Source organism: Canis lupus, chromosome 6 (assembly GCF_048164855.1).
Source record: "Canis lupus baileyi chromosome 6, mCanLup2.hap1, whole genome shotgun sequence".
NCBI classification, from domain to species: domain Eukaryota; kingdom Metazoa; phylum Chordata; class Mammalia; order Carnivora; family Canidae; genus Canis; species Canis lupus.
The window spans coordinates 15,091,901-15,114,708 of NC_132843.1; the positions used below are offsets into that span (position 1 = coordinate 15,091,901).

Genomic DNA, 22,808 nt, shown 5'->3' on the forward strand with positions numbered 1-22,808 from the left:
GAAAATTTATTGGTGATACACATAATTTAATATTAAAGACTATATATAATGATAGAAACATCTCCAAACATCAATTTACATCTTGTTTACTCTAGTTTCATTTGGACAGCACTTATTTTCTTACATCATCTCTACCTGGGACACATTAAATGGGTATAATTAAAAAATCTTATAGAAAGCTTACCACCAACACCTTTTCATTCCAGAAAATGTGTGCGATTTTGAAATATTTACTTTGCATTTATTTTGTAAGTGAAAAATATGGAACTCATTAATTTTTGCCTCTTAAGCACTTTGTCTCAAGATAATCAACGTGTGTCATTAGCCTACCTTCCACAAATCCAATTAATTAGGCACAAAAAAGCTGCAGCATGTCTTAATGTGCCAGAGGTGAGCAACAATGGTGGGGCCTGGTTACTCTCAGTCTCTCACTCACCTTCAGTACACCTGTGTTCCCTGTGTGATGTGTGAATTTTTGTATAGGTCCTCTGAGGGTGCTAGTGTCAGCTGACTAATTTACAGTTAGTAATAATCTCACTCCTAGATTTTTAGGGAAAAAAAAAAGTTTTTGTGAAAGTCTACAACCCCTTTTTTAGAATGCTTGGGAGTCGAGTTTATACTTTTGGATTTTAGAACTATAATATATGTTTGCGACACAGTACGAAACACCCACTTTGAAGTCCACATCTGGACCATGTAATCAAATAAATTAATATTTCTGCAGGGAAGCATGTGAATAATTACACTAAGGGGATGATAAAGACTACCTACTATATATAGCCTTTTGTTTTTTCAGATCAAGGTTTATCACTAAGTGAGTTTGCTGCTAACTTTCAAAACACTTAGAGTTTGTAATTATAGGTAAGACATTGTGGACTTCTATTTTCTCCTGCATTTCAAAGGATCATGTTCTGTATCTCCTGAGTTGTATACCTCACTTGGGGAAACCATTGCTCTAAGTCACCTAGAGGAACTTAGGCATTTTAAGTACTTATAGGAAAATGGCTTTTTAAAAAAGAATATTCCTCATCTTTTTTTTTTTTTTTTAAAGATTTTATTTATTTATTCATAGAGACACACAGAGAGAGAGAGAGAAAGAGAGAGGCAGAGACACAGGCAGAGGGAGAAGCAGGCTCCATGCGGGGAGCCCGATGTGGGACTTGATCCGGGATCTCCAGGATCACACCCCAGGCTGCAGGCAGCACTAAACCGCTGCGCCACCAGGGCTGCCCTATTCCTTATCTTCTTAAACTCATTTATTTTCATATATCCCCATATCATTCAGCTTGCCTCTTTTACCATCATGTCTGGATTACAGTGATAGAACATCTCCATTGGACCTAGGAACATAGCAACAATTTTCATTTTTTTTAATTGAAATAAAATTGACATACAATGTTATATTAGCTTTAGGTGTACAACAGTGATTGAGCAGTTCTGTCATTACTCAATATTCACCATACTGAACGTAGTTATCATCTGTCACCGAAGTTATTACTATATTATTGACTATATTCCCTACATTGTACTTTTCATCTCTGTAAGTTATTTATTTTGTCACTGGAGGTTTGTACCTCTTAAACCCCTTCACCTATTTTTTGCCTGTCCCCCTACACCTTTCCCTTTTGGCAACCACTAGTTTGTTCTGTATGAGTTTCTTTCCCTTTTTGTTGTTGGTTTTTTCATTTTTTTTAAGGTTCATGTATAAGTGAAATCAAATATTTGTCTTTTTCTGTATGAGCTCTTTTACTTAGCATAATACCCTTTAGATCCACCCATGTTGTGAAGGGCAAGACTTCATTCTTTCTTGTGTCTGAGTAATTAATTCTCCATTGTGTGTGTGTGTGTGTATACACACATCATTATTCATTCGTCTGTTAATAGACATGCAAGTTACATCTTTATTTTGGCTATTGTAAATAATGCTGCAGTAAACAAAGTGGTACACATATCTTTTTGAATTAGTGTTTTCATTTTCTTTGGGTAATACCCAGCAGTGGAATTACTGGATCATATGGTAGTTCTATTTTTGATTTTTTTGAGGAACCTCCATAGTGTTTTCCATACTGGTTCCACCAGCTTACATTCCCTCCAACAGTGCATGAGAATTCCCTTTTCATCACATCCTTGCCAACATTTGTTATTTTCTTTTTGATACCAGCCATTCTTACTGGTGTGAGGTGATATCTTACTGTTGTTTTGACTTGCATTTCTAGATGATTAGTGATGCTGAGCATCTTTTCATATGTCTATTAGCCATCTGTACTTCTTTTGAAAAATGTCTATTCAGGTATTCTGCCTATTTAATTGGTTTGTTTTACTGTTTAGTTTTATGTGTTATTTATATATTTTGGATATTAACCTTTTATCAGCTATATCATTTGCAAATATCTTCTCCCATTCAGTAGGTTGCCTTCTTGTTATGTTGATGGTTTCCTTTGCTGTAAAAGCCTTTTAGTATGATGTAGACCCAATAGTTTTTTTTTGCTTATGTTTCCTTTGCTTGAGGGAGGAGACATCCAAAAAAATGTTACTAAAGCTCGTGTCCAAGGGATTACTGCCTAAGTTTTTTTCCCATAAGTTCTATGATTTAGGGTCTTATATTTAGATGTTTAATCCAGTTTGAGTTTATTTTCATGTATGTTGTCCAGTTTCATTCTTTTGCATGTAGCTGTCTAGTTTTCTAGTTTTCCCAACACCCATTGATGGAAGAGACTCCATTGTATATTCTTGCCTCTTTTGTTGTAAATTAATTGACCGTATAAGCGGGGTTTTTTTCTGGACTCTATTCTGTTCCATTGATCAGTGTCTATTTTCATGCCAGCACTGTAGTGTTTTGATTACTATTACTTTGTAGTATCACTTGAAATCTGAGATTGTGATATCTTCAGCTTTGTTTCTTCTTTCTGAAGATTACTTTGGCTATTTGGGATCTTTCATGATTCCATATGGTTTTAGGATTATTCTACCTCTGTGAAAAATGCTGTTGGTATTTTGATAAGGATTGCATTAAGTCTGTGGATTATTTTAGGTATTACGAACATTTCAACAATATTAATTGTTCCAGGCTATGGGCACAATGTCTTTTTCTGTTTATTTCTATTGCCTTCAGTTTCTATCATCAATATTTTACAATTTTCTGTGTTCAAGTCTCAAGTCTTTCACCTCGGTTGAATTTTATTTGCAGGTTTTTATTACTTTTGATACATTTGTAAAAGGGATTTTTTTTTTAAAGATTTTTTTAAATTTTTATTTATTTATGATAGTCACAGAGAGAGAGAGAGAGGCAGAGACATAGGCAGAGGGAGAAGCAGGCTCCATGCACCTGGAGCCCGACGTGGGATTCGATCCAGGGTCTCCAGGATCGCGCCCTGGGCCAAAGGCAGGCGCTAAACCGCTGCGCCACCCAGGGATCCCAAGGGATTGTTTTCATAATTTCTCTTTCTGCTACTTCATTATTAGTGTTATTAGTGCAACAGATTTCTGTATATTAATTTTGCATCCTGTAACTTTGCTGGATCCATTTATTAGTCCTAATAGTTTTTTGGTGGCATTGTAGGGGTTTTCTGTGTATGGTAGGTAATCTGCAAATAATGATGAATTCCTTATCAATTTGGATGCCTTTTCTTTCGTTTTTCTTTGCTGTGGTTAGGATTTTCAGTACTATCTTGAATAAAAGTGGCAAGGTGGACATTTTTGTCTTGTTTTTGATCTTAGAGTATTGAGTATGATGTTAGTTATGGGTTTATGATATATGACCTTAATTGTGTTGAGGTGTATTCCCTCTAAGTCCACTTTGTTGACAGTTTTTGTTAATTTTAACAGTTTTTATCTGTGTAAACAGATTCTTGTGAAATAGTCTGGTACTTATCTTTAAAACTGTTTTGAAGGGAAAATGGGTTCTGAATTCTGTATAACTGGCTTGTACATGAATCGATAGAATACAACTAAGATAAGGTGGGATTTAACTTAGTGGAGGAGGTAAGGGAACATAGCAGATAGTCCAGACATTCATTTATCATTTTGGAATACTTTTTTTTTTTTTTTTTTAAAGCACATTTACCTTTGTAGGTAATTGCATTGGTAAGGATTGGTTTATATTCTGTAAGCACATTCATGATAGGGGTATTTGGTTTTCTCCCGGGGTAGATTTATCTTCTTGATGATAATTTTGTTCCTAAAAAGGCAAGAAATGAGATGGAAACTTTTGTACTAAAAAAAAGTTATTTGATTTTTAAGAGTTTTGCAGGGCTAATGATAATTATAACAGCTTGACTACTAGGATAGGACTCAATAACTTACAGTATTTTGAATCTAAAAGGTTGAATGGGGAACATGATGCCCTAGATATGTAATTATTCTTTATTTTTAAAAGATTTTATTTAGTTACTCATGAGAGAGGCAGAAACATAGGCTGAGGGAGAAGCAGGCTCCCCGTGGGGAGCCCCATGCAGGACGGGATCATACCCTGAGCTGAAGGCAGACACTCAACTGCCACCCAGGTGTCCCTGTAACTATTCTTTAAATAAGATCAATTGGAGAAAAAAAACCCTGGTGGAGCGAAGACCTTAATAAGAAGGTCAAGCTTTGTAATCAGACCCACCTAGGTTTGAATTTGAGCCTGTCACTTACAAATGTGTGACTTCAGATAGGTTACTTACCTGAGTCTCAATATCTTCATCTATACATGGGGATCATAATGCCTACCTTTTAGTATTGTTGGGAAAGTTAAGTAAGATGTGTGTGAAGCACATTAGCTTGATGTGATAATGAATAGTGGCCAGTATTATTAATAATAACAATCTTATTTTCATTAATTTAGTATTTCTCAAGAGAAAGGAATGTGGGATATACCAACCAGCTGGCAGGTCACAAAGGCCTTACCCTCATTAGGAATTTTAATTATTGTTGAGACAGTTTCTAAACTAGTAAGTAGTTTGAAGGTTCAGGGAGAGTAAGATTCATACTATTGTCGGTTAAATCTCTTTAATCTCTATAATACTTTTTGTTACATTGATTTGGGGTTAAAGTTGAATGAATCCTTAAATCAGAGATAGGATTTCTTGTTTGGTTGAGTGACATCAATACTTATGCCACAATAAGTAATTAATTATGTTTAAATACAGGCTAATGACTTGTAAATTATTATTATTTTTAACATTAGGTGAAATCTTTCAATTCGGGCACAAATTTAGAAGATTAACTAGGTGCCATATTAGTCTATTAGGATTTTTTTAATTTTAAAAATGTTTTAGAATTTATCGCTTAATAGGTAAGACATCCAAGTAGATTAATGAGTGGTAAGTAGTTGTGAACCCATCTAAAAACAAAATGCCCTATGTACTTCTACCCAATTTTATTACTTTCCCTCCCCTTTTAAGGTAACCATTATCCAGAAATTTGTTACCACTTTTGGGTTTTTTAACATTTATGCTATGTTTTTATGTACCTGTAAACTATATATAGTACTTAATTTGCAACATTTTGTATTCTTGTATAGTTTTTAAAAATTCAGCATTATGGTTGAAGGATTCATTTCTGTTGAATTGTGTGACTATTGAACATTAATTTTTAGGTATTCCATTCTATACCTAATATATGTTTCCATTTTTTTGTTAATGAACAATTATTTTGTTTACTTTTTTCTTTTGCTATTACACAAAGTGATAATTTAGGTGTTTTTGTTCCATGTTGAAGTGCTTTTTGTAGAGTGTACTGCTTGTAGTGAGAATTTTAGTTCTCTCTTTCAATCATCTTTTCTAACTAGAAATTTAACATTTTAAATCTTAAATAAATCCGTGCTTTGTGATTCTGAGCTGTTTTCCTTGGCTCCCTTAAGAACTGTGGTCATTGATCTTGACCAGCATGATTTATTGTTCTCATAAAATTTTCCAACAAAAAGACCTAAGCTATGTAAATTATCTAAGTTTTTGAATTTAGATGAGACGCCATTAAAATGTAGAGCAGATGGTCATTTGAGTATTGGTAGAATGAGTCAAAAGCTGTCATCAGGTGGTTCATTTAATGGTGGCAGATGTTTTCATAAAGGGTAGCAAAGGAAAAGAGCATTAAGTCTCGAGGGTAATATGGTATTCTATAGGAAGGAGAAAAAGGACTAATAGGTTTAGTTAGGGAATTAAGTTTTATGAAATGAACATTTTAAGGAATAGCACTTGCCAAAGCTAAGGAGGTTTATACTGGGAGGGAATGGTTTTAGAGGAGAATGGATTGGGTGGATGTAGTAAGGGGAAACAAGCCACTGATGTAAGAGATCAGTAAAATGTTGGTTTTGTTTATTAAATACCCTTTCTCCTTTTTGTATTTTCTTTAAATATCAACTTTTGTTTTAAAGTCAATTGATTGCATTCTCATTAAAAATTGTGTAGTGCTTATTTTGATGGTGGAGTTGACTGCTTTGTTTACTTTTTCCAATTCTCAGCCTTAGTCTCTTTCACAGCTGTTCAGTAGCTTTGTTGGCATTTGAACTGTGAGAACCAAGAAAGGATTTGGATGTGCTTTTGTGTGCATTAATGGTTTTCTTGAAGTATTCTTTAAAACCATGCATTGTAGGGTTTTTTTTTTTTTTTAACCAGTTATTGTGTGATTAAAATGGCTCCTTTTAAAGAAAACTTATACTTAGATTATGAGCTCAGGAATGTTGTTATCATTGTGCTTTGTGGAAAATGAGCTTAGAGATGAAAAATAAGTCAATAAGAGTAGCTGAAAACTGGACTTTTCATTTTTGGTCAGATCAGGCGGTTGGGATACATTTTCTCTTTGCCCTCATCAATCTACTCTTATTTGAAGAGCTGCATAGTTAAGGTTAAACCTCTACGTGCACAGTGGATACTAATTTGTTTAGTGCATTTTACTTTTTGTGATGACATAGGAGCCTACTTTAGATCTATTCAGAAACTACTGTGTGGACACTTACTGTTACTGACATTTGATATCAATTATGGTATTTTGGTCATGGTGCTTTCCTGGGGTAAGACAGGTTAGCCTGTGACTGCAAGCATGGTACCAATGAGGAGTGTAGTCAGATAAAGCATATGCTTTCTTTTCATGAAATAGTTGTTAGTGTAAAGGGTTAAAAGATAAAAACTTCAAAGAAGTAGTTACATATTCTATTTCTGGAGTATTGGAAAGTTGGTTTCTGTAAATATTTGCTGTAAATATCATGTTTTTGTTTTATTTTAATTTATAGGTTATTTACATTAGCATCTCTGGTGACAAGCTCATATTAAATGCTCCTCCTCACTCAGCTGCTACCTAGAATTAATATACACTTAGTGTAGAAGATTTAGGAAACCACAAAGGGTAATCCCACCAGTATATTTTGGGGGGATTATCTTTCTGGTTTTTCTGTGCAAGTGTATTATGTATCTTATATAATGGTATACTATAGTTTTGCAAACTACTTTATAAAATAGTAATGAGTTTGTGGAAAAAATGAAGTTTATCATGTCAGTAATATTTCTTCTACAACATGGTTTAATTGCATGGAATTTCTATGAATTACCATAGCTTACGCATAAATAGCCACATAGTTTTGATGTAGGTTATGTTAAATTTTTGTTTTTATCTACAAACAACTTAGTATCTTTGGATGTACTTTTTAAAAAATTTGAAGACAGGGTCAGAGCCTTAAGGCATTTGAATCATTTTGCAAATACCTTTCACAAAGATTGTTGAATTTATAGTTCCTTCTCAGCAAAATCTGACTGGCTCATTCTTCACATGCATGTATTATTTTTAATCAGTGCCAATTTGAGAGGATGAAATTGGACTTGTTTTGTGTGTTTAAAATAAATCATGAAAATAATATGTTTATGGGCACCTGGGTGGCTCAGTCGGTTAAGCATCTGACTTTGGCTCCAGTCATGATCCCAGGGTCCTAGATTCGAGCCCCACGTCAGGCTCCCTGATAAAACAGCGGAGAGCCTGTTTCTTCCTTTCCCTCTGCTGCTACCCCCCCCCCCGTCTACTCTCTCTCTTTCGCTCTCTCACTCAAATAAATAAATAAAATCTTAAGAAAATAATATGCTTATAATAAAACTAAACAGTTCTAAAGTATATAGAATTAAACATGAAAGTGATCATCCCTTATCCTCCTGTATCCTGAACCCTGTCAGCTGTTTGGGGTAGGTTTTCAGATTTTCTCTATCTGTATATTGGGTGCTCATGTGGACATGTGTGTGAATTCTAGTTTCATGTTATCTTAGACTACTCAAAATTGTAAAATATGTTCAACTTTTTTTCTAGCACTTTTATGATTTTCTGTCTTCATATTTAGCTTATTTATCTTTAGTTTGTTTTTGGTATGTTGTGCTGTGGGAACTATAATAAAATTCATACTTTAAAAAAAAAACTTACTTTGTTTCAGTTAAAATGGTTATAGATTACCCCAAAACTTAGTGGTGTGAAACAATTTATATGTTCATGGCTTCCATGGATTGGAGATTTGGAGACAGTTTGGTGAACAGTTGGTCTCTGCTCTGCAATGTCTGGGGCCTTAGCTTGAAGTGTCAGACCGTGGAGGGGCTGGCATAGCCAGGTTCCCTTGGGCATCTCCTTCTATCTCTATGCGGCTCTCTCCCTGTTCTCCTCTATCATAGTCATCTTCAGGGTAGCCAGACTTAGAATGAAGAACTCTCAAGGCATGCAGGGTCTGAATTCTGAGGGAGAGAGAAAGACAAGTGGCACCTGCATTGTCTTTTATGATCTAACCTCAGAAGTCACGCAGTGTTACTTCTGCTTCCTTATGTTCATCACGGCAGTTGCCAATGTCCACGTTCAGTGGGAGGGAAAAGAAACCTTCCTCCTAATGGTCTTCTGTCATTATCACATTGTCACAAAAGTAGTTAAGATGGATATATATCGGTATGGTCCCCTTTGGAAAACATAATCTGCCACACCATTCCTCCACTGTAAATATGTACTTAGTCTTTCAGGAATCTAACTGGTATAAAATTTACATAAAGAACAAAGATACACTTGTATTTCATTATTAAAATCTGTGAATTTTAAAAAACTCATATTGTGAATTGCTATTTCTTATTATAAGTTGCAGTTTTATAAAAATTTACAATTCAGTTTAATAGTCCTGTGTCAGATATTGTTATGATATTTGTCATTTCTATCTCTTGATTGATTTTAGAATTTAAGAAATATCTGTGTGAGCTAGAATAATTTCTTAACTTTGTAAACATTTGCTATTTGTGTTGGGAAATAATAACTACAAGAATAATTGTAGATTTTTTTTCAAAATGAACATTATAAAGAATTATGTATTGATTTAAAGTAAAATATAGTAAATTCTTAGTAACTCAAGAGATGATTACCCAGTTTATGGATTATTTGGTACCTTAAGAAAATCTTTATGTGATAAAAAACATAACTTTTTTTCTGTGAATTCATTTGTATTCTCAAAAAATAATAGATAATGGTTGTATTTCACCTTTGATTTATGTTCTACATGACTGAAGCGTGTAATACTAGTAAATGCTAGTAGGTTTGAGTTGTATGGCTTAAACCTGTGGTTTTAATTTTAGTAGACATTCAGTTTAGAGTATAATTTCTTTTGTGCCTATCGCTGGTGATCATTTTCATGGTTGATGCAGTCAGACTTAATTAGCCATAGGATAGTATACTGGTGAGTAGTGGATCTACTGGTTTGTGGGACTGTTGAGTAGTAGTGGATCTGCTGGTTTGTAGGACTATCTTGCATGGCAGTTGTGTTCACTGTTGCTGTGCTGGAGTGAAAACATTTTAAGAGGAACTGAGAAGACATATATAACTGCAGGTAAATCAAGTTTTGGGGGAAAACCTGAGATAAAACAGTAATGAGAGAAATGCCATGGAGAAGGTAGGTAATTTGCTAAAATCACATGAATAATTGAATATTCCCTCTAAGTAGTCTCCGGGAAATTGAGAATTTAAAAGTTCTTTGATTTTCTGTATAAGTTGCCAAATTTGCTTGGGATATATGATGATTTTGATCACCAAGTTATTTAAGTAGATGATGATTAGTACATTTAATAAATTCTGTGTTAAGATTAAATTAAATATAGTATAATTTTTTTTTATATTTGCATTTTCCTTTAAAGCCTTTCAAAGTGTTTTTACCTCTGGAAATCCCTTTAGCATCATAAGGTCCCTTTCTAAATTGTCTTTGTCGGCTTGGGCTACCATAGCAAACTACTAGAGTGGGTGGTTGGTTAACAGGAATTTATTTCTTGTAGTTCTGGAGGCTGGGCAGTCCAAGATCAAGGTGCTGGCTAATTCAGTTCCCTGATGAGAAGTGTCTTCGTGGCTTGCTGCCTTCCCCCTTGTGTCCTCTTGTGGTAGAGAGAGAGAGACTGCTTAACTTTTTTCTCTTTTAAGGATACTAGTCTCGTTATGCAGGCCCCATCCTCATTATCTCTTCTAAACTTAGTTATCTCTCATAGGTTTCCCCTCAGATATCAGCACATTGAGGGTTAGGGCTTCAACATATGAATTTTAGGGGGAGGAGAACACTTTCAAACCATAACACATATAAAAGGAAGTATTTTCTCAATTTATAGATGAGAGTATTGATCCCAGAGTATTTTATTTTATTTTATTTTTTTTTTAATTTTTATTTATTTATGATAGTCACACAGAGAGAGAGAGAGAGAGGCAGAGACACAGGCAGAGGGAGAAGCAGGCTCCATGCACCGAGAGCCCGATGTGGGATTTGATCCCGGGTCTCCAGGATCACGCCCTGGGCCAAAGGCAGGCGCCAAACCGCTGCGCCACCCAGGGATCCCCGATCCCAGAGTATTTTAAATTAATTCCTGATATTTCCTAGCAAATAAGAGAACTAGTTTCTTAAATATCCTTGTTTTTACCATTTACTGAGACCATTTAAACCTGCAAGTCAAAAACAAACAAACAAACAAACAAACCTGCAAGTCAGAAATCATGTCTTGTTATTTCCCAGCCTGACTAAAGTTTATCTCTAAGTCTCTGACAGTGTTTCACATTTTTGCCAAACAAATGAAGCTCCTCCTGGTTCATTGAACACATGCTGTGCTCTTCTGAGATTTCTTCTTTCTTCCTTTGAAAGGTCTACTCATCAAGTATTTCTAGAAAACTTGTCCTGATTCTTTTTTCATTTTGTTTCTTAGATGAATATCTATTAATAGAGGTCTGGACTTGGAATTTTAAGTATATGCTTATTTATGTATGTATGTTTGTATGTATGTTAATGGCTCTGTTTCTGTTTTTTGTTTTTTGTTTTTTTAAAGTAGAGCAGTTCTTGATTTCAATTTATTGTACTATTATTTGTTCCTCAATATCTCTTATCTATTTGTTTTCTCTTGAATGATCTCATTTATACTTTTTGGGGTTACATTTTATAACTTTTGTTTTCTAACCCATAACCACCAACTCCTAAATTGCTCCTGACTCTGTTTTTTTCCCTCGGCTTCTACTAGTTTTATCCTTATTTAAAGTACCATTATTTTCACATGGATTGTTATGTAAATTTCTTATAATTTGACCCCTTTTCTCCAGCCACTTTAATTTTCTTCCTTTCTGTTCTCCATACTACATCAGGAATGATATTTGAAAGCAGCAGAGGGCCTGCCCACACACAGTAGCAGTGAAATAGTGAATGAAATCAGTAGGTACTGATGTCTGCTATCGTCCCTATCCCTGAAATCAAGAATTTGTGTGGCAGGAGAGTGTGGAATCATTGCATGGGAAAAGTATTTGGTGTTGGGTGTCGTGCTCTTTTGTAGTTCAGTAGGGATCCCAACTTCCTTCTACTTCCTCCCACCCCCTTTTCATTTAACCATCTCAGCTCAAGTACAAGTTTATCTTTGTGTTTGACTTTTTATTTAAAATCTGGTTACCTAATAAGATTTTAAACTTGAATATGGAAAGTGGGTTTTTTTCTTTTCCTTATCAGGAAACAGCAATAATGTGTTAGTTCTTCTAAAGTTTAGTAATAACTTTACTACTTTTGTGTTCTAGCTCGTGTGTGTGTGTGTGTGTGTGTGTGTGTATATATGTATATATAGCACTTTCTTTCTTTTTTTTTTTAATTTTATTTATTCATTAGAGACACACAGAGAGAGGCAGAGACATAGGCAGAGGGAGAAGCAGGCTCCATGCAGGGAGCCCGATGTGGGACTCGATCCTGGGTCTCTAGGATCAGGCCCTGGGCTGACGGCAGGCGCTAAACCATTGAACCACTCAGGGATCCCCTATATAGCACTTTCTTATTTGATTCTCAGAACAGCCCTTATCTTTATTTTTTTTATTTTTATTTTTTTATGAAATAATGGGAGAATTTAATAAAATATACTAGTTGAGGACAGTGGTTAAGTTCACACACAGATCACTGCGTTAGAAAACCCAGATTTAAATACTAGTTCCACTGTTTCATTGCAGTATTGACTTTTTTTTTTTTTAAGATTTTATTTATTCATGAGAGACACAGAGGGAGAGGCAGAGACACAGGCAGAGGGAGAAGCAGGTTCCCTGCGGGAAGCCTGACGTGGGACTCAATCCCAGGACCCCTAGATCATGATCTGAGCCATCCAGTTGCCCCAGTATTGACTTTGCTTAGCCTCAGTTTTCTTATCTATAAAACTCAAAACAAGACCTAATCTTTAAATAACACAATGCCTCCTCCAAAGGGAACGGAGTTTCTGAGAACTAAAGAGACTCCTTTTATTTAATCATGGAAAATTACTAAACTTACACAAAATAGAGAATTATATAATGAACGTCCCTATTACCCACCTTCAACATGAGCAGTCTTGTTTCATCTAAACCTTATCTTCTCTGCTTGAAGTAAATACTATTATTTTATATGTAAATACTTGAGTTAAAATGAGTCTTTCAGGTGCACAAAGATAGCTAGTGAAAGCCAGAACTCAAATCCAGGAGAGTGTTAGTGTTGTATGGCAATATAGCCCTTGCTTTGTAATTCAATATTGGGCTTGATACATACCATAACATAGTGACACTAATGTTCACAGGCCCCACATTGTTTAAAACTTCCAGTTACTTACTTACTTACTTACTTATTTATTTATTTATTTATTTATTTATTTATCTATTTATTTATTTATTTTAGATTCTATCTATTTATTCATGAGAGGCACAGAGAGATACAGAGGTAGGCAGAGGGAGAAGCAGGCTCCATGCAGGGAGCCTGATGAGGGACTTGATCCCAGGACCGCAGGATCACGCCCTGAGCCAAAGGCAGACTCTCAACTACTGAGCCACCCAGGCATCCCAAAAAACTTCTAGTTTTAATTTCTAACTATAACAGATAGTAAAGAAGCCTTATCCCCAAATTTGTTACCCTAAAATGTTATTTGCATTACTTTAATAGTGGTACCTTTTATAGTCTTTGTCTTTGTCATTCATGTATCATTTTTAGTGGAAGTCATATTGCCAAATGTTTATTTCCTTTTTCTAGACTTTATTACTTCTTCTGTAGGAAAACAAACGAGCAATTTCGACTATAGTATACTGTTTTCTTTGTACACTGAAAACTTATTTGGTAATCTTTTCCTAAAGTTTGTTTTTTTGGGATGGAGAGTTTGGCAATATCCAGGGATAGATGCTTAAATTGATAGTTTGTTTCTGTGATATCATGATGATAAACTTGCTTTTTCTTTTGGCATAATTGTTTACCTGGAGAGTAGGTTGAAATTCTTTAAGAGATTCTGGGTTTTTGATGTGGTTTTACCATATCTATTTAGTGGTAAATGATTCTTCTTTCTGTCACTAGATTGAATATAAGTTTGTTTGTGGATGACAGCAAAGACAGTGCTATCAAGAAGTACTCTTAACTAGTGAATAAAGAAGTGATAGAAAATGTTTAGTCTATAATTTATACTGATGTAAACACTTGAAATATGTTGTCTTGAAACTATGTATGGTACATTTGAAATATTATTTCCTACCCTTTTGAATTACTTTGCAAGATGCTCTGTTCTTATCTTTCCCCCAGGGAATAGTATTCAAGTAAATAATATTTGTAATTAATGCAAGCATGTATCTTTGTTTTAATAGGTATCAAGCATGATGGAACCATGTGTGATACCTGCCGCCAGCAACCAATCATTGGCATTCGATGGAAATGTGCAGAATGTACAAATTATGATTTGTGCACTGTTTGTTACCATGGAGATAAACATCACTTAAGACATCGCTTTTATAGAATTACTACACCAGGAAGTGAGAGGTAGGGTAAACAGTTTTTTCTTTAGTTATAATTCCTTGTGTATATTCAATTTTTTATACTATTCCACCTTAAAAATAGGATTTGGAAGTGGCTTGACAGCTAGCTTAATATCAGGATGTAGGAAATAAGAGGCTAGATATGGACCAGGCCTGCCATAGAGTGAGAAAAGAGTTCTGTGAAGTTGGAGCTGTATGTATTTTCAGGATAATTTGAGCTCTTCTTTGTCTAGCAGGGAGACTTGGCATTCCTCAGTATTTGGAAATGCAAGGGCAGCCCAAGAGAGGCTGATTATTTTCTTCTTACTGTGCATTCTATTCTGTTAATCACTACCAGATGAACACTAAGGGCCCATTGATTGAATCAATAGGCGATTATTAAGACTATGTAGCCCCTCTTATGCTTGTGTACATTTGAAGATGACTAAAACACAATATTTCTTTTTGAAAAAGATCTATTTATTTAGAGAGAGCAGAGGGAGGGGCAGAGGGAGAGAGAGAGAATCCCAGCAGACTCCCCACTATACACAGAGCAGGAAGCAGGGTTCAGTCTCATGACCCTGAGATCATGACCTGAGCTGAAATCAAGAGTCAGATGGTCAACTGACTGAGCCACCCAGGTACCCCTAAAATAGTGTGTGTTTTTTTTTCTTTTACAGATTTTATTTATATATTTGATAGAGAAAGCACAAGCAGAGGGAGAGGAGAAGCAGACTCCCTGCTGAGCAGTGAGCCTGATGTTAGGCTTGATTCCAGGACCCTGGGATCATGACTGGAGCCAAAGGCAACGCTTCCAGACACCTTCCCTTTTTCTTTTTTTCTTTTTAAGGAGTTTATAAGCTAAGGGATTACTTGACCAGCAGTGATTATCATGTGATATTTTGGACTATATATAGAGATTATTAGTATTAAGACACTTAACAGGGATCCCTGAGTGGCGCAGCGGTTTAGCGCCTGCCTTTGGCCCAGGGCGCGATCCTGGAGACCCGGGATCGAATCCCACATCGGGCTCCCGGTGCATGGAGCCTGCTTCTCCCTCTGCCTGTGTCTCTGCCTCTCTCTCTCTCTTTGTGTGACTATCACAAATTAAAAAAAAAAAAAAAAAAAAAAGTTAAAAAAAATAAGACACTTAATACTAAGTGTCTTAGCAAAGAGAGGTTAATATTGATAGTGAATTAGTACAGAATTTCAAGTGATTGAATCTTTTCATGTAGATAGATAAGAATAATGTATAGGAGCAAGAAACTAACCAGTCCTAGGGTGGCAGCAGGAGTAGTAGAAAAATGGGTTTGGGTATCAGATGATCCCAGTTCAAATTCTGGTCCTGCTCTTTATTAACTGAATAGTTTTGAACACGTTGTTTATTGTCTTTTGCTTATAATTTTTAAAGTTAGAGCATAATAAAGATATTTTAAAACTGAATAGAATAACGAGATAAAATTAGCAAAACAAAAGGAAAAACCCCAAACCTTTTTGATTTTATGAATGAGAAGGATATAGAAGAATAAGGGAAAGATGGCCTTGGAGAACCTTGCTGGTCCAGATTATTGAGTATAGAATTCTTTCAAGGCCCATAGTCCTTTTGTAAGTCACTACTTTGGAGACAAGTTAGTGTTGGATCAAATCCAGGCCACTGATGTATTTTACTTGGCTATACTGTGCTCTAAAATTTTGAACACATGTGCACTTGCACATACACACACCAAAGACTGGCCCCATTGGGGATTTGTTCATGGTAACAGTTGGATGACAGGAGCATCTGTACCCATTAGACAAATCATAGTCTTGAGTTCCCCCAAAGTCCCTGCCACTCCCTTTTGTCTTCCTGTGCCTCGGATCAAGTGTCACTTGCCATTTGTCATTACTGTGGTGTTATCTTTTGGGCCTTAATATATGCTACTTCCCTGTAAGGATAGGAGTTTGCCACTTCTAAAGTGGTGAAGGATATAGTAATACTCTGAAGAGGTTAGACTGGATTCATATGTTGATTTCATTCCATTTCATTATTATTTAGCTCTTGTGACCTTGGGTAAATCACTTACCTCTTTGAGACTCTTGTTTCCTCATTTGTAAAATGGATAAATGGATAAAATAACAATTGCTTCTCTTAAGGAATATAACAGACTTTTACACTTTTGTAAGCTTTTACTCATAGTAAAAGCTCAGTAAATATTAGATACTATTCTAATTACTACTGTCATCATCATCATCACCTGTGGAACGTAAAGGTATTTATGTATCATGCTGTTAAGGTATTAACTAGAACAAAGAAAAATCTTTTGTGTTTTTAAAACAATCATTTTTATATTTTTATAATTTTATTTTTAAAAATAAATTGGGGTGCCTGGGTGACTTGGTTGAACATCTGACTTGGTTTTAGCTCAGGTCATGATCTCAGAGTTGTGGTATTGAGCCCCACATCAGACTCTTAACTCAGTGAGGAGTCTGCTTGAGATTCTCTTCCTTTCCCTGTCCCTCTGTGCCCCCCCCCCCCCCCCGGCTTCTGGCTGTCTCTCTAAAATAAATGTAAAAATCTTTTTTTTTTTTTTAAATAAATGTAAAAATCTTAAAAAATTACAGGCAGGGCACCTGGGTGAGTCAGGCATCCAACTTGTGATTTCAGCTCAAGTCATGATCTCAGGGTCGTGAGATCCAGCCTGGCACTGGGCTCTGTGTTGAGTGTGGAGCCTGTTTGGGATCATTATTACCACCCCCCCCCCCAAATATAAATGTAACCTATTTTTGTATAATTTTAAAATAAATACTTTTATTTTTAGGGTTCTTTTAGAGTCTCGTAGAAAATCTAAGAAGATTACAGCCAGAGGGATCTTTGCAGGTGCCAGAGTGGTACGAGGAGTGGACTGGCAGTGGGAAGATCAGGATGGAGGAAATGGACGTAGGGGAAAGGTGAAATTTTTTTTTTATTAATTCATGTTATTGTAGAATATTTTATGTTCAGGAGATTTTTATTAGTATCATTGAATTTCTTGGCCCATTTTTTCTTATGCCAGTAACAGTTTTTAAAATCTTCATTTCTTTTTTTTCTGGAAGAAAAAAGATTGTTTCTGCCACATTGTAAATATTGACATTCATCCGGAAAGTTATTGAGTAGATTTTACCTTTTACTTTGAGGTTTCATATCGCCATTTTGCTGCTCAGAATGTATTTCTGAGTATCCTCTTTGGGCCAGTCCTCCTTATACAGTATGTCATCCGTTTGACTTTTTTGTTACTAAGATTTCATTTGAGTTTACTTGTTTTGTATTTCATTCCCTTGAAAGTCTGTTTCTAGGGGTGTGTAATAGCTACTTTTGTTATCTAGTCTATTTAACTCTGTTACCCTTCTCAGGTAATTGGCCAGGAGTCAATTATAGCAGTTATTCTGAAGGGAATTTTGGAGGCACCTGAGTGGCTCAGTGGTTGAGCGTCTGCCTTTAGCTCAGGGCATGATCCCGGGTCTGGGGATCAAGTCCCACATTGAACTCCCTGTGAGGAGCCTGCTTCTCCCTCTGCCTATGTCTCTGCCTCTCTCTCTGTGTCTCTCATGAATAAGTAAATAAAATCTTAAGGAAAAAAAAAGGGAATTTTGTGTAGCTTGTTTAATTGGGGTGGGATAGCCAGAGATATTGGGGTAACTTAGTATAAATGCTTTTGAATATAAAATTTTTAGATGTTTTTTTCAAATACATCTTTTTTTCTAATGTTTTATAAATTGTTGAGTATTATGTTCATTTCATTTTTTTTAAAAATTTTTATTTATTTATTTATGATAGTCACAGAGAGAGAGAGGCAGAGACACAGGCAGAGGGAGAAGCAGGCCCCATGCACCGGGAGCCTGATGTGGGATTCGATCCCGGGTCTCCAGGATCGCGCCCTAGGCCAAAGGCAGGCGCTAAACCACTGCGCCACCCAGGGATCTCTGTTCATTTCATTTTAAATAATAAGGCCTAATTTTAATGTTTGGAAGTCATACAGATTTGTTTTAGCCATTATATTTTAAGTACTTAGATTTTTAGTAAGGAAGCAGACTTTGCTTTTTGTTTAATTTGGTAAATATTTATTGAACACTTAGGATGTGCAAGATTCTCTTCCAAACATCAGGGATATGGCACTGGACAAAAGAGACACTACTCTCTTGAAACCTACATTTTAATTCGATTTGATAGGGAAAAAATATACATCTAAATTTTGTGACTAGTAGGGGCTGTGGACCAGCAGCTTAAGGTGTTCCTGACAGCTTGTTAGAAATGTAATAGGTAGTAGGTCCTCTTTCTTCTAGACCTTCTAGATTTTCATCTACAGAAAGATTGCCTGGGTCATTTATATGCATATCAAAATTTGAGCACTGCTCTGAAAAGTAGAGCAGTGTGAATTTGGAAAAAGTGTCACCTCTAGATGGATGGAATGCTATGGGGACATGCATGGCAAGCCCAATGCAAGAGAAGGCACTGATTTGTGGGTGGGGCAGGAACACCCTTGCCCCAGTGCATAGGTCTTGGTAAGTGGAGCATGGGCTGGATGTCAGCCCTATTCTACTCCTTACACTTATGCAGTGAACAACTTTCATAACCATTTATAGCAGTTCTATATCATACAGAAGAATGTGTAAAATATGTGAAAGTTTAAAGAATAATGGTAAAATGAACAGTTTTGTTCTTTTTTTTTTAATTTTTTATTTATTTATGATAGTCACAGAGAGAGAGAGAGAGAGGCAGAGACACAGGCAGAGGGAGAAGCAGGCTCCATGCACCGGGAGCCTGATGTGGGATTCAATCCCGGGTCTCCAGGATCGCGCCCTGGGCCAAAGGCAGGCGCCAAACTGCTGCGCCACCCAGGGATCCCTAGTTTTGTTCTTATACAGATTAGAGAATAGAATGAGTACCTTTAAAAGAGTATTTTTTTTTTTTAAGATTTTATTTATTTATTCATGAGAGACACAGAGTGAGAAAGAGGCAGAGACACAAGCTGAGGGAGAAGCAGGCTCCATGCAGGGAGCCTGATGTGGGACTTGATCCTGGGACTCCAGGATCATGCCCTGAGCCAAAGGCAGATACTTAACCGCTGAGCCACCTGGGCATCCCTAAAAGACTACTTTTTACCCTTTCACAGTTGTAAGTCCCCCAAGATAACGGATTTCTGCTATCTTTATTCCATGGTTTTTCTTTACTGTTGTAGGACAGGACACAGTGTTGTGTCCCACAACATTTAGGATTTCATTTTTTTTTTAAAGATTTTATTTATTCATGTGAGACACACCGGGGGGGCAGGTGGGGGGCAGAGACATAGGCAGAGGGAGAAGCAGGCTCCATGCAGGAAGCCCAACGTGGGACTCGATCCTGAGTCTCCAGGATCAGGCCCTGGGCTGAAGGCAGTGATAAACTGCTGAGCCACCCGTGCTGCCCTAGGATTTCATTTTTGAAAAGACCCAGTATCAAGCACAAATTTAGTTATTGTAAGGCTAGAGTAGAATTGTCACTTTTAGATTAAAAAGTGACAATATAAACTGAATAGTCTCTGGTTTAACCTGTCTTGCTTCCCTGGAAGTTGACAAGAGTCCTAGGGTAGTCAGTGGGCAAGATCCTAGGAAATACGGGGCTTCACAAAGGACCTTAAGCAGGGCAGAAGTACAGGCCAGATGGTGAGCCTTGGAGAGGCATACAGTCAGAGGGGATGAGTTACTATGTATGTTTTGCTTCTAAGCTTACCATGGGCCACGTCAAAGTTTTAGGAGTAGGTCAAAGCAGACCGTTCTGTGGTGTGAGATGAGAGACCTTAACTGATCTAGGTGTCAGGGAATAGGGGTGCAGGGAAGAGTGGGAACTTCATTATTACTTAGTCCAAACAAGCCAAATGCAACTGAGAATTTGGGTCAGGCTCAACTTGGTCAGGTCAGTCCTTGGGTCAATAAAATGGTATAGTGGCAATGGGAATCTTGGTGATACCTTTCAGCATGTCCGGCCCGTGGCTGTATTTGGACAGAACATGCTCTATACTTGGTGCCCAGCAGGTGCCTTTGCCTCTTTCCTGGCTGGATCTCCTGTTTTTTATATCCTATTATATCATCTTACTTAGCTTGCTCTTTGTTTTGAAAGAGTATACTTCTAATAACTTCTTTTGAATGAGTGCATGAGAAGTAAATTTTTAATATTTTTGTTCTATAATGTTTTTTAAGATGCGTTACTTTTTTTTTTTTTAAGATTTTATTTATTTATTCATGAGAGACACAGAGAGAGAGAGGCAGAGGCACAGGCAGAGGGTGAAGCAGGCTCCATGCAGGGAGCCCGATGTGGGACTCGATCCTGGGTCTCCAGGATCATGCCCTGGGCCGAAGGCAGGCGCCAAACCGCTGAGCGACCCGGGCTGCCCCCTAAAAATTTTTTTAACTATATTTTTCCCCACAATCAATTATATGGTCAGAAGGTTGGAAATTATTGTTTCATCAGCTTTTGAAGGCAGTAGTTGAAGTCTGAAGCCACATTATAGATGGAACTTTGAGTTTCTGTTATTTTGGCACTTCTTGTGGGATAAAAGGTAGGCATTTTTGAAGCTTTGAGTCATCATTATTACATTTTTGATTTGTTACGATTTAATCCATGTTGCATTTTAAGAACAAAATGAGGAAAAATAAATGAAACCATCTCATACATGTGACTGAGTAAGGAAACTTAATATCATGATAAGTCTGTTTAAGCACGTTTGATATCAAATGTTTTTAATTGTCTGACTTTTATTTTGGCCTGAATGTGTATATGAAGAACTTTTTGGAGTCCCCATTTTCCCTTCAGTGTAGGCTGCTCTATCCCAGCTCCCTGATTAATCTACATGAGTAGTGTATAGTGTCTTCTTTTCGTATCTTTTTTTTCTTCCCTTGTGTGTGAGGTTCAAGATTCTCACCTCACTGCCATTGCTATATGTACTCAACTAAATGGCCATGATGAGCTATATTAAGGGGTAGATACCAGCCCAGGCTGAGACTGAAGCACGCTCATGGTCTTTGGCCCATCCCATGCCAACATGTCCTGTGATTGCATGGCGATAACAAAATTCACACATAAAAATAAACATGTCAAGTGTAGCTTTTGGCAAACATGATGCAAGGACACCATGGAAGCATGTAATGTATTCTTAAAGGGCTTCTTAAGTACCACTACTTTGTTAGTATTTGAAGACTGTTTTCATTTTACAAATGCTTTGGAATATTGAGTATGTGTTAAAATCCTTTTGAATATGTGTCAGTTGTATTTTATATATGCACATTAGATGTATTTCTTTCCAGAAAACTTAAAAAAAAATTTTTTTTGAAAGTGTGTGTGTGAGTGGGGGAGGGGCAAAAGGAGAGAGAGAATCTCAGGCAGACTCTGTGCTGAGCACAGAGCCTGATGTAGGGCTTGATTTCACAATCCAGAGATTATGACCAGAGCTGAAATCAGGAATCAGATGCTCAGCTAAGCTACCCAGGCACCCCTAAGAAACTTTCACTATGGAGAATTTCAAACATAGATCAGAGTAGAAAGAACAGTATAGCAAATTCCTCTGCACCCATAATCCAACATCAAAAATTGTCAGTATTTTTTTTAAAATTCCATTTATTTGTTGAAGAAATCAGGTTCTTTAAATTTGTCTAATTGATTCTTTATGGTATTCTTTTCTTGTTCCTCCAATTCTTGTGTTTCTTATAAACTAGTTGTTAGAGGCTTGATTAGAGTTCAATTTGTTTTGGTGAGAGAACCTCTTAAGTGGTGCTCTGCTCTCTATTGCATCCATCAGGGCATGTAAAGTCAGATTATTTTACTGATAGTGATGTTAAGATTTATCAGTGGAGGCAGGTTTGTCAGTTTTTTTTTTTTTTTAAGTTTAATTCTTTTATAGGGTACCTTAGCAACCTTTTACCTGATGGTTTTTAGCAGCTATTCTGCACATCTTTATGAATCAGAATTAAAATTGTGAAATTAATGTAGTAATTTTCTCAAGCCTCCCACTTTGTTTCCCCTTCAATAATAAGTCAGATCATTTTAACAAATGAAGGAATTTCATCTAGGATTCAGAGCTTAATTAATGAGCTTGCTAATATCCCACATAATTTGAAACATAAGATGAATTTGAAATATAAATCTTTGTTTTTTAGTCAAATTTTTTTGTGCCCCTTATAAAAATACAGACTTACTTGATCTAGCATTGCATTTTTTAAAAGATTGATTTATTTTAGAGTATGTGCAAGTCTGGGGGGAAGGACAGAGGGAGAGAGAGAGAGAGAATCTTAAACAGGCTCCACACCCAGCATGGAGCCTGACTCTGGACCTGATCCCATGATCCCAAGATTACACCCTGAGCTGAAAGGAAGAGTTGGATACTCAACCAGTTGAGCCACCTAACTGCCCCTAGCATTGCATTTTTAAAACAAGGGAAGTAGTTTTAGAATCAGAAGGAATACTTTACTAAAGATTGCATATTTTACTTAGAGTGTTAGAAGTTGTTGCTTTATAATGTTATGTAGTGGTTAGTTGTGCAAATCATTAAGGAAAGCAATGCAGTGATGAACTGTAAATTCAAGGTGATAGTTAACTGTTGAGAGGTCAGAAG

The 22,808-nt window shown here is 36.4% G+C and overlaps 1 protein-coding gene across 1 annotated transcript in view; it reads left to right on the forward strand.

Moving 5' to 3' along the window:
* MIB1 (MIB E3 ubiquitin protein ligase 1) overlaps nucleotides 1-22,808 on the forward strand; it is a 137,336-nt gene that overhangs the window by 7,482 nt on the left and 107,046 nt on the right. The window contains exons 2-3 of the mRNA XM_072829008.1: nucleotides 14,062-14,233; nucleotides 17,007-17,136. Coding sequence (XP_072685109.1) covers nucleotides 14,062-14,233; nucleotides 17,007-17,136 — 302 coding nt within the window. The remainder of the gene's footprint in view (nucleotides 1-14,061; nucleotides 14,234-17,006; nucleotides 17,137-22,808) is intronic.